Source organism: Equus przewalskii, chromosome 30, assembly GCF_037783145.1.
Source record: "Equus przewalskii isolate Varuska chromosome 30, EquPr2, whole genome shotgun sequence".
In the NCBI taxonomy this organism is placed as follows: domain Eukaryota; kingdom Metazoa; phylum Chordata; class Mammalia; order Perissodactyla; family Equidae; genus Equus; species Equus przewalskii.
In genome coordinates this window covers 26,877,094-26,889,403 of record NC_091860.1, presented here as the reverse complement: position 1 = coordinate 26,889,403, position 12,310 = coordinate 26,877,094, and the positions used below count along the sequence as shown (strand labels likewise).

At 43.9% G+C, this 12,310-nt stretch overlaps 1 protein-coding gene across 2 annotated transcripts in view; it reads left to right on the top strand.

The window, feature by feature from the left end:
- FBH1 (F-box DNA helicase 1) overlaps positions 1 to 10,150 on the top strand; it is a 44,842-nt gene extending 34,692 nt beyond the window's left edge. For both annotated transcript variants that reach the window (XM_070601892.1, XM_070601893.1), the window contains 3 exons: positions 266 to 372; positions 9,027 to 9,158; positions 9,666 to 10,150. In XM_070601892.1, the coding sequence (XP_070457993.1) occupies positions 266 to 372; positions 9,027 to 9,158; positions 9,666 to 9,836 (410 nt within the window). In that variant the 3' untranslated portion in view covers positions 9,837 to 10,150. The remainder of the gene's footprint in view (positions 1 to 265; positions 373 to 9,026; positions 9,159 to 9,665) is intronic.
- Positions 10,151 to 12,310: the final 2,160 nt, after the last annotated feature.

Here is a 12,310-nt window from a genome sequence, read left to right as displayed (position 1 = left end):
GGTGTGGGATAACCAGTGAACAGGTTCCCAGGATTTACCAGTCGCAGCACAAACTGAAGCACAGTGTTTTTGTGCCACTAGTCTGTGAGGTTTTTGTTCATTTTGGAGTTGGCGTTTGTAGGAAAATTTTGAATATACAGCCAGCACATCTTGAGTGGTTTTCTTGGGGAAGGAAGGGGGGTGAGAAGTAGTCAGCATTTAGATGAGAACATACATTTTGGCAAGCAGGCCTTTGAGTTGCTCTGGTTTTTTTCCCTTTGTTTAGAGTCGTTTTCTGAGGATGAGTGGAATTTGCTGTATGTTGCAGTAACTCGTGCCAAGAAGCGTCTCATCATGACCAAATCATTGGAGAACATTTTGACTTTGGCTGGGGTAAGAGGAGCCCGTAGCCCAGTTAACTTAACGTTTGGGTTTTATTGGCTTTGAATAAGGGATCAACCCATGGCCTTCGAGCGCCTTTGGTTCAGGATCCTGGGTTGGAAGAGAAGGACTTCTTTCGTGAGTGCACAGAGGCCCATCGCTAGTTCAGGAAGCGTTCTAATCAAAGAACCAGAAACATGGTAAATTCTTTCCTAATTCAATTTTGAAAGTTCTTTTTAAAATATCAACTATGCTTATGTATTTTTTAATTTCTCCCTTGCTCAGTTAGTGATTGACACTCTTAGGGAACAAACAACGAGAATGTTTTCTGCATCTGCACCTCCTGCCTCCCCCTCCCTAGTCCCTTTGAACTGGGTCTGCAGCTGCCACCAGTGGGCTTCTCCGAGAATGCTCGTCCTTGCCGGGGAGCACGAATATCGAGGCCGAGTGCCTCTGTAACTAAAAGTTACTACCCAGTTCATCTTTCCCTGAACTTGGAACCTAGAACTTAAGTTTAACAGTTATTATAAATACACTTTCTTCTTAGCTAACTCCAAAACGTGTCAGATTTTATATAGCAGGATGGATGAGTGGAAGTGCCATATTGCGTGTTCTCCCGAGGAAGTGAGACTGTTCGCAGCGGTGGAACCTCAGCATTACTGCCCGGGGCTTTGAACCTCAGGGTGGCTGGAGGTGTGGGGCAGTAACTGTTCTTTAGTAAATGGTGTTCAGGCTCAGAGGTGTTAGTGGTGGTAAAACAGAGCCCTGATTCTCATAAGTGAACATTGCGTGCCTAACATGTACCAGACTTGCTTCTAGCACTAGAGGTATAATAGTGGGCAAGAGAAATTCCTGCCCTCAGAGAATGTGCACTGTAGGTGGAGAGGTAGACAATAAACGAGTAGACAAATAGGATTTCTTTTGACATTTTTTTTCTCTTTTTTTGGTGAGGAAGATTGACCCTGAGCTAACATCTGTGCCAGTCTTCCTCTATTTTGTTTGTGGGACACTGCCACAGCATGCCTTGATGAGCCGTATATAGGTCCATGCCCAGGATTTGAACCAGTAAACCCCCGGCCGGGGAAGCGGAGTATGTGAACTTAACCACTACGCCACCCGGTGGCCCCTCTCTTCACATTTTTGAGGAAGATAATAGAGTTTCAAACAGAGAAACTTTGCAGATAAATACTGTCTGACCCATCACAACAGCAAAAGCTTCTTGCATAAGACCGATTGCCTTGCATTTTTATCACACTTTTCTCTTTCGAGCCTCCTTGGCATTTTTCTTCTACACCTTTCTGAGACAGGCTTATTTGGCTATAAGAAAGTTTCTGGAACTTGAAATCCACTGCATGTTCCCCAAGCAGCTTTGTTTCGCCTGGTCCTCCCCACGAGTGACACCTCGCCTAGTGTGACAGCTTATGGGTCAGAACTCGGAACAGAAACCCTTTCTTTGATTGCATCCTTAGTGGTACCCGGGTCACCCAGTGGAGGTTCCAGAGATGACTTAGAGCAGAGCTGTGTACACCGTTTCTGTGCAGGCCAGGCGGTGAATACTTTACGCTTTGCAGGCCATATGATCTCTGTCACATCTACTCAGCTCTGCCGTTGGAGCATGAGAGCAGCCACAGGCAGCTCGTTAACGAGTGAGGTCGGCTGTGTCCCGATAAACTTTATTTGCAGCAGGTGCTGGGTCTGGATTTGGCCCCAGGTTATAGTTTGCGGACCTCTGTTTACAGATAAGTGTGGCTTTTCTTAATCTCTAAACCAGTACCCCAGGGAGTCAAGCAGAGTAATAATTTTTGTGTACAAATAATCTCTACCTTTTACATGAGTTTTGTGTAAATTTTGATCATAAATATTTTTTTAGCCTGTAATATGGTTTTCTCATAGAAATAGTGTTAGGCCAGTGGTTAGATCTATAACAAAACCACATTGTCATGCTGGTAACTTTTAGTGGAGGTATTGTAGAGCAGTAATACCATTTCTCAACATGGGTCAAATAGGATATTTTTTTTAATTTAGGGAAATTTTGAGACATTTAAAAGTTGAGAAAATAATATATTGAATTACCGTATACAAATCACCCCTATATATATTTGGAGTACACATCTCTAAAAAATATGGCCCTTTTTTCCATAACCACAGTGCCATTATCATATCTTAGAAGATTTATAAAAATTCCATGTGGCCTCTACTACCCAATCCATAATCATACTTTTACACTTGTCTCAAAAATGCCTTTTTATAGTTGGTTTGTATTTTATTCTTTTCATTGCAATTGTGAATGGGATTGAGTTCTTGAGTTCTTTTTCTGTTAGTTCATTGTTAGTGTATAGAAATGCTACTGATTTATGCACGTTAATTTTATACCCTGCTACTTTGCTGTAGTTGTTGATTATTTCTAATAGTTTTTCTATGGATTCTTTGGGGTTTTCTATATATAAGATCATGTTGTCTGCAAACAGCGAGAGTTTTACTTCTTCGTTACCTATTTGGATTCCTTTTATTTCTTTTTCCTGCCGAATTGCTCTGGCCAGCACCTCCAGTACTATGTTGAATAGGAGTGGTGAAAGTGGGCACCCTTGTCTTGTTCTGTCCTCAGAGGGATGGCTTTCAGTTTTTGTCCATTGAGTATGATGTTGGCTGTGGGTCTGTCATATATGGCCTTTATTATGTTGAGGTACTTTCCTTCTATACCCATTTTATTGAGGGTTTTTATCATAAATGGGTGTTGGATCTTGTCGAATGCTTTCTCTGCATCTATTGAGATGATCATGTGGTTTTTGTTTTTCATTTTGTTGATGTAGTGTATCACGTTGATTGACTTGAGGATGTTGAACCATCCCTGTGTCCCTGGTATAAATCCCACTTGATCATGGTGTATAATCTTTTTGATGTATTGCTGTATTCGGTTTGCCCAAATTTTGTTGAGGATTTTTGCATCTACGTTCATCAGTGATATCGGCCTGTAGTTCTCCTTCTTTGTGTTGTCCTTGTCAGGTTTGGGGATCAGAGTGATGTTGGCTTCATAGAATGTGTTAGGGAGTACTCCATCTTTCTCAATTTTCTGGAACAGTTTGAGAAGAATAGGTATTAAGTCTTCTCTGAATGTTTGGTAGAATTCTGCAGAGAAGCCGTCTGGTCCTGGACTCTTATTTTTGGGGAGGTTTTTGATTACCGTTTCTATTTCCTTACTTGTGATGGGCCTATTCAGATTCTCCATTTCTTCCTGATTCAGTTTGGGGAGATTGTAGGAGTCTAGGAATTTGTCCATTTCTTCCAGGTTGTTCAATTTGTTGGCATATAGTTTTTCATAGTATTCTCTTATGATCTCTTGTATTTCATTGGTATCTGTTGTGATTTCTCCTCTCTCATTCCTAATTTTATTTATTTGTGATTTCTCTCTTCTTTTCTTGGTGAGTCTGGCTAAAGGTTTGTCAATTTTGTTAATTCTTTCGAAGAACCAACTCTTTGTTTCATTGATCCTTTCTATTGTCTTTTTTGTTTCAATATCGTTTATTTCTGCTCTTATTTTTATTATGAAATCTGTATTTTTGAAAATAAAGACAAAGTCAAGAGTTCATACTGATAATTCCAATCCCAATTTTTTATTTAAACTTTCTGTTGTTCAACAGAACACAAGTATATCAAACAGATGTACCGTTTGCAATTAGGATGAGGTGAGCCTCACCCAGGCCAGGAGACTGGCTATGCCAGCCTTCCCAGACGCCTTCCAGGCGGCCCCTCACAGTCAGCACCCCTCCCTCCCGAGAGCACCTGCCCTCCCAGCTTTTACCACGAGCACTTGGTTACTTTTCTTCATCGTTTTTTACCACCAACAATAGGATCATAAGGGTTTTTTTGGAACCTGTAGTATGGTTTTCTCATAGAAAACAAAACATTCTCATTGACACAAACATTGTCACTGAAAACAAGACATTTTTTGCACACGCTGTCCCCATTCTCCCGGTTTTGTGAGGCCGCGCTGCGTCTGCATTGTCAGGGCCTGTAGCCGTTTACGTTTGTAACTCGTCAGTCGTAGTTCTACAGTCGAATTAAGATTTAACATCAAAGGATTTTTACTTCTTTTACACTTGAATCTTTTCTCTCAAACACTGAAAATCTTGATTCCTAACAGTATTTATTAATTACTTATTTACAATAGTCTACTGTATATAAAAGTTTTAAAATAATACCAATGTTAGTGTTAACAGAAGACTGAATGGAATTTAAGATTTCCTAACAGCTCCATTCGCCACATTCCAGTGAGAATACGTAGTTAAGAGTACCATGTTCTGATGGCACTTGAAATAAGTCCTTTTGATCACCAATTTAATTACAGTCAGATATATTTGTTTGTTCACAGTCCTTACAAGGATTGCATTGCTTCTTTTTGATTGTCTGTTTTGAATTAGAAAATATTTGTTTTCAAAGTCAAAACTTTGTAACTAGTGTATTCAGAGAAGTCTCATTCTTTCCCTGTCCCCTTCAGACTTTCTCTGCCTCCATCATTGATAGCTTTTTTTTAAAATTAGTTTTTGATTTATCCTTCAGTATTTCTTTTTGCAAATATCAGCAAATATGTATGTATTTTTCTATTCTCCTTTTTCACAAAAGGTGACATTGTATATATAATGTTCTGTACCTCACTTTGTCACTGAGAAATATGCATGGACAGCATTCTTTATCAGTTGATAAAGCTCTTTCTCATTCCTTTATACAGCTGATAGTATTCACTGTGTCACTGTATCATGATTTATGCAGTCCCTCACTGATGGATATTGGGTTCTTTCCAATCATTTGCTTTTTTTTTGAGGAAGATTAGCCCTGAGCTAACATCTGCTGCCAATCCTCCTCTTTCTGCTGAGGAAGACTGGCCCTGAGCTAACATCCATGCCCATCTTCCTCTACTTTATATGTGGGACGCCTGCCACAGCATGGCTTGCCAGTCAGTGCCATGTCCACACCCGGGATCTGAACCAGTGAACCCCGGGCCGCCGAAGTGGAACGTGCGCACTTAACCGCTGCGCCACCAGGCCGGCCCCTCCAATCATTTGCTTTTAATAGTAATGCTACAATGCCTAATCTTGTGCACAAGTCATTTTCTTTTTTTTTTTTTTTTTTTGCTTGAGGAAGATTAGCCTTAGTAACATCTGTGCCGGTCTTCCTCTATTTTTTTGTACGAGGGACACCTTCACAGTGCGGTTGGTGAGTGAAGCACATCTGTGCCTGGGATCCGAACTTGTGAACCTGGGCCACCGAAGCAGAGGATGTAGAACTTTTCCCCACTCAGCCACGGGGCCGGGCCCAGCCATTTTCGCTTTTGGCCAGTGCGTGTTGGGCATACATTTCTAGAATCTAAATTTCTGGGTAAAGGATAAATCTCTTCACAGAGACTGTAAACCGTATGGAGTCCCACCAGTTATGTATGAGAGTCAAATAGACTTTTGAAAGTTAATTGGAAGCTTATCAGTTGGTGACTGCATACATTTTATGGGGAAATTGAGTTTTTCCCATAAAGAAAAGAAAATGGAATCTAGAGAAATACTTGCGCCTCACTGAGAAAGCCGCGGAAATACGGCCCATTTGTGTGAACGGATGTTTATGAGCCTGGAAGTCCTTCATGAGGAGGAGTGCTTCTCCTTTCTTCTCCGCACCTTATGAATCAGTTTGAGGACATCCTGTTTGAGAAGTGGCTGAGTCCACCCTCCGCTCAGAGAGGAAGCCAGAGGGGATCTTGAAGGCTCTGGGGTGAGGGGGGGTGATAATTTAGGGGGTACAAAAGTAGGTTATGGACGGGAGACTCTGAGAGCAAAGCGAGCCACTGTTTACTCTGAGCATTTGGTCTCCCCTGGAACCAAGAGCAGGGCGGGCAGCCCCCTTAGAAACTCCAGCTAATCACCAGAAGCCTTTTTGTTCCTTTCTTTCTTTAAGTTTTGAGGAAGTGAAGGGATCATTACATTATTGAATTATTAAGTGACATAAAGTTATGCTAGCTGCTCACAGATAGCTTCTCAGTCTCCCAGAAGCTTAGATTCGTAATCCGGATCTCACAGGCGCATCCTTGGAACGGGGCCTGGCAGGTGGTTGGCGCTCCATGAGTGTTTGTCGAGTGGATGAAAGGAGCACCCCGTCCCGTCTGAGGCCAGACACGGCCCGATTGCAAAGACTCCGGATCACACTGCCTCGGTTCACATTCCAGTTCTTCCGCTGGGGCACTTTGTGACGTTGGGCAAGTTACCTCTCACTCTGCACTCCTGTCTCCTGATCTGTAAAGCTGGCGTCACGGCCATGACTGCACCTCGGGGGAGGTGGTTGGAGAAGGCGGTGATGCGCTGATGCAATGACGGCGTTACGGTCCACCGGGGGAAACATAGGGGATTCTCAAAGGCAGTCACCTTTCTTTGAGACCTTGAACTCCAGAAGGGGTGTCAAGGGGAGAACTGGCCTCTGAGGAGGGCTGTGTGGTCACGGCATGCGTGCAGTCACGCATTCAGCAGTCCTCGTGCAGCACTGCACCTGGCAGAAGTGCTCTTGAGTCCTGTGCTTCCTCGCCTCTTAGCTCTGTATGTGGAGGTTATGGAGGAGGAGAGAGACTCACTGTTGCCTGGCGATTGCGAGCACACGCCCTGGACTTAGGCAGGCCGGGTTTGAGCCCCGTGTCTGCTGCAGTCCAGCTCTGCGATCTTATATGTAAGTGACCTCGCTTCTCAGGTCTTGCTCTCTCATCCATGCAGTAGAGACTAGGACAGTGTCGCCCTCGGGAAGTCGTTGGCGAGACTTCCGTGCACAGTGCTGTATTAGCAAAGGAACCAGTGCGTTTAGAAATGAAACAGCCTGGCATCCCATGCCTTTGAATTCCTGAAGGCCAGGGCTTCCACTGAAGCTTTGGGTTCACGGTGCTTTTCCCCCTTGTGATGGTGTTTGCGACAGCTGGTAGTGGCCCTCTGCCAGCACCTGACGCAGTTTGATGCAAGCCCCTTCGCAGTCCCTTGGGTGATGGTGTTTCCTTACAGTTACTGGTCTTCACTCCTGTGAAAGTATTGGACACCTAAGACATCACTAAAAGGGGGGCTAGACTACTTGATGCACGTGTTCATTCAGTGACGAATATTAGATGTCTAGAGCCCCTGTTAGATTCCAAGCACTATAGTTAGTGCTGGAGGTATAGGTAACGAAACCAGTAACGTGGTCTGTGATCTCAGGGAATTTAGTCTAGGAGAAAGCCGTTAGGCGGCTTTAGATCCACCAGCAAGATCTGGGGAGTCGGAGAGGGTGCCACGCTACGTGTCATGTAATCACACCTTGGGACAGATGGACCTTGTCTCTTCTCCACAGCATTGTGTCTCTAAGGGCACCAATGATTGATTGTGTTTTCAAACTAACTGTCTATATAAGAAGATTTATTTTTTTCCCCTTATGTTTGAGATTTTAAAGTTTTGGGGTTTTTTTCTTTAGCTTTTAGAAATTGTTAGGCTGTGAAATGACTCTCATTTGCCCAAATGGGATCCCTTCTCATCTTAAAGATCCTATTAATGAATGGGAAATGGAAGTTCTCCCCGAAGAGGACGTTCAGTAGCCACCAGGATCTTTACTGTGTGGAATTTGATAAACTAACTCTGAAATTTCTATGGCAGGATAATAGTCAAGTTAGGGAAGGACGAGGATGGAGAATTTTGGATGGATATTTGGACTGAGTTTGAAGAGATGTAATTAAAGCCATCTGGTTTTGGTGCAGGAAGAGATGGAGCTCAATGGAAAAGATTAGAGTCCCCGGAAGGTCACATGGGTAGTGGGAGCCTTGTATGTAATAGGGCAGTATTACAGACCGAGAGGAAAATTAGCATTGTCAGTCTGTAGCGTTGGGGTAAAGTTCAGTTCTTAACCTCATATCCTCATAATAAATTCCAACTGGATTAAAGACCTCAATGTGAGAAAAAAAATTATAACTGTTAGAATACCACCTTAGGATAAGGAATTAATAAGCATGACATAAAAATAGGAAATTATAAAACAGGTCAATCTGATTGCATCAAAATGTGCAACTTCAGTGTGATAAAATGATAGCTAACATTTAGTTAACCCTTCAACAACATCCTTTGAGATGCAGTTACTATTATTTTGTCAGTTTTACAGATAAGGAAACTGAGGCACAGAGTAGTTCAGTGACTTGCCCAGAGTCGCACAGGTAGTGAGTGGATGGATGGGGCTGTGAACCTAGGCACTCTGATCCTGGGCCTGTGCTGCTTTGCATAAAGTTAAAAGACCCACCATAGAGTGGAAGGAGTTGCTTTTTTCATCCATTCAGCAGATGCTTACTGAGCGCCAGCTATGTGCTAGCCACTGTTCTAAGGCCATGGCAGTGAGCAAGACAAATCTCTGCTCTCCCGGAGCTTATATAACTGCAGAAAACAGGACTGGCAGTGGTCATAAAGAACCACAAATTCCTAAGGAACAGATAACCTCACGGGTTCTCTCTGGGATGCAGCCTGACAGGGAGAAAAGGTAGAGAAACGTGGGGAAAACCGAGCAGTCAGTGCTTTTCTCTCTCTAGGACTTATATACATCTAAAGAGTGTTTCCAGCTCCTTAGCTACGGGAGTTTCCAAGAAGCATGTGGCAGCGGTGTTGCTGTTATTCTCTTTCTCACCCTTCCCTTCTCAGGAGTACTTCCTGCAAGCAGAACTGACAAGTAACGTTCTGAAAACAGGAGTGGTTCGCTGCTGTGTGGGGCAGTGCAACAATGCCATCCCCGTGGACACCGTGCTCACCATGAGGAAGCTCCCCATCACTTATGTAAGTGGTCTGGGCGGCAGCTTTGGCTTTCTGTAGAATTTAAGGCAGTCATCTGTGTTGTATTGCATGTGAGCTACGTGCTTGTCTGTGGGTGAGGGAGATGACAGAGAAATGTGTATAATCCTTACCAGGGGCTTTTCATAAGGCACAAGCCATGTGTCAAAGATGATATAATTGGAGTCAGAGGGTGTAGCCTAGTTTGGGAGATTTGGTTATGATCGACACTCAGAGAAGTGTTTGCCTGGAGGGCCTGGTTAAGTGTTTCTTGGCCTTCATTCCTGCCTTGGTAAATTCTGGTTTCTGCTCCAGGGGAATTTGATAGAGTTGAGTCTATCTTAGATGATTGTGCTGTGGGAGCTATTCCTTCCGAGGTTCGCGCAGTCTGAACCCATCAGAATGATGATGCAGAGTCCCCTGGCAGCGCTGACAGCAGTTCAGCACTTGTGGGTGGGAAATCCCTGTTCTTTGACCTTTCCCCTTCCCTCTTTTTCTTACCCCTCAATGCAGAGCAACAGGAAGGAAAACAAGGGTGGGTACCTCTGCCACTCCTGTGTGGAGCAGCGCATCGGGCCCCTGGCCTTCTTGACCGCCTCCCCGGAGCAGGTGCGCTCGATGGAACGCACCGTCGAGGACCTCGTGCTGCCCAGACACGAAGCCCTGCTTTTCCTTGTCTTCTGAGAGCCGAGAGGCACATCCTCCACGGTACAGAATGCCTTGTGTGGACCAGTTACTTGAAGAAAGCCAGTGTCGGGTGGTGTTCTCACTGACCTGAGACTCTGAATTCACTCTCAGAGCGTTTTTGAGGAAGACGAAGCCAACCGGAGCTGGACCTGCCCATGTCTCCATCCCCTCTAGGTAGCCAGTTTCCACCGCCCCTCCTCCGTGCACATCCGGCTGGGGACATGGGGATGTTCTTTTGATAAAAAGAAACATTTTATGTATTTAAACTTTTATTACAAGGTTTCAATTAAACAGGCATTGTAGCACTGGCATACCACTGTGTGACACCTGCCTTCAGCCCCGCTGTTTCCAGCTTTCTCCAACTTTCTCTCTCTCTGCTCACTCTTTTCAACAGCCCTGTCACTGTTCACGTGCTACATGAAGCAGAGTATGAGACCTGATGTCCAGGGTGAAAACTGACGCATCAAAAATGAGATTTTCCTGCTGTGGGGACTCACACATGTATAAGATGTAGTGTGTACCTTTGTCGTTATGGAGCTCACAGTTTAAACAGGGAGGCAAGGTAATACCTAAAAAGACAAGCACAAAGTGACAGTCGCTAGACTTACTGTGCTTCCCACAGGTAGAACTGGAGATCGAGGGAAGTGGAGCTGGCCAGCCGCCACGGGGGGAGACGGGAGTGGGTAGAGATGGAAAGTTGGTACCTGGTTCACTGCCTGGGGATGCTGGCTGGATGTTGTGATAAAGCTATTTTTATAGAAACCAGTGAAAAAACTCACACGTCTTAGATGTTCACGGATCTCGTGTTTTCACATTCTTGCCATGCAGCACTTCAGGGACCCAGGTGGCAGGTGGGGGAGCTGGCACGGCATGGCCCGGAGAGCTCACCACATCTAGTCTCTGAGCCCACCCCGCAGAGTCCGAGAGCAGACCTCAGCCTCAGAGGTGGCACTGCCCTGACCTCTCCGCATCAGGCCTCTAGTGCAGGCTGCTGAGGAAACAAGGGTGCTGTTGGATCGGGCCAGGGTGCTCGGAAGGGCGAATGCCAGGGTAATGTCCCCACATGGAGGAAGATTCACAAACGTGGACCTAAAATGGGGGGGGGAGGGCACTTGAATGAAAAAGGGACGAGGCCGCTTCCTCCATCCCACTGGTGTCCCTGCCTCCCCTCATTTTGCGCTTGTGGATAACTCGGAATAAAAGAGCAAGTGAAAGGAAATTACTTGAATTTGGATTGGCCACAGTACTCAGTGTCCTTCCAAAGAGGAATTGGGAGAGGGGTGGCAAGAGAGAGCTTGTTAACACGCTTTCTGGAAATCGAGTTTTGCCAGCCCGAGAGGAGGCGACTGACTGACTGGAGAACTCATGAACTGACTGAGCCTTCATGAGCAGCTGTTGCGTGGCAGGTGCCGTGCTGGTGGGTCTGTGGAACCCACACATGGTCCCTGACTCCCGGAGAGCGCAGGATGAAGCCTGCTGTAGTTCAGGGTGAGGAGTGTCTGGAGAGAGGGCTGCACGAGTGCGCTGGGGCCGGAGGGCCGTCTTTATCAGAGTAGAGCTCGGAGGGCTGCCCAGAGGGGGTGGTGCTGGAGCTGTGTCTAATAACAGGACGAGCAGTTAGCTAGCTGTTAAGGAATGAGAGAACATTCCACGAAGAAGGAACATGAAGGACAAAAAGGGCATGTGTGGAAACGGCACTACCAGAGCAAAATGTCAGTACTAGTGTTTGGGTACTTATTTTGAAAAATAACAGAATCTAGGAATTAAAACTGGTATTTCATTTTTTTAAGTATTAATTTAAAAAAAATCATTATGACTAAATATTGGTGTGTTTCAAATAGAAACACAATTTAAATACCCAGTAAAAATATAGATTTTAAAAATGAGTGTTAATATCCATTATCATTTTAATGTAACTGATTAGATGAGAAGAATAAAAGTATTACTCAAAAATATAAACTAACCACTGCGTGAAAATGAAAATCTATTAGATCTTTTTGAAAGTATAGTCTTTAAAATAAGAGGCTCCCATGATTTCATTTAGCTGTGAAGCTATTTTTGTGCAAGATTTTCTGTAGAAGTTTTTTTAACCACATAAATTGGGAGAAAAATAAGGAAAATATAAGCTAGTTCCAAGTATTTTTCTTTGGTTCAATAATTTTTGAATAATCCCTCTTATTTGATAGCTTAGAGGAGATCTTTTTAAATTCGTTTAAGAATCTGCAATCTATTGATAGCAAGTTCTAGTTTTTTGTTTCAAAGAAAGCATTTCTGATTTGTCTCTGTCTTCTTTGATTTTATCATGTATATAAAGATTCTGACTCAGAGTTACCCACATAAAAATAAATGCTGTTATGTCATATTCCACTTGTTTAGAAAGTATTGAAATAAAATAAAAATTATTCTTGCAATAGAAATGTTAAAATGCCATAGTGTATTGTAGACTATGCCTTAGTTTGTCCTTTCACATA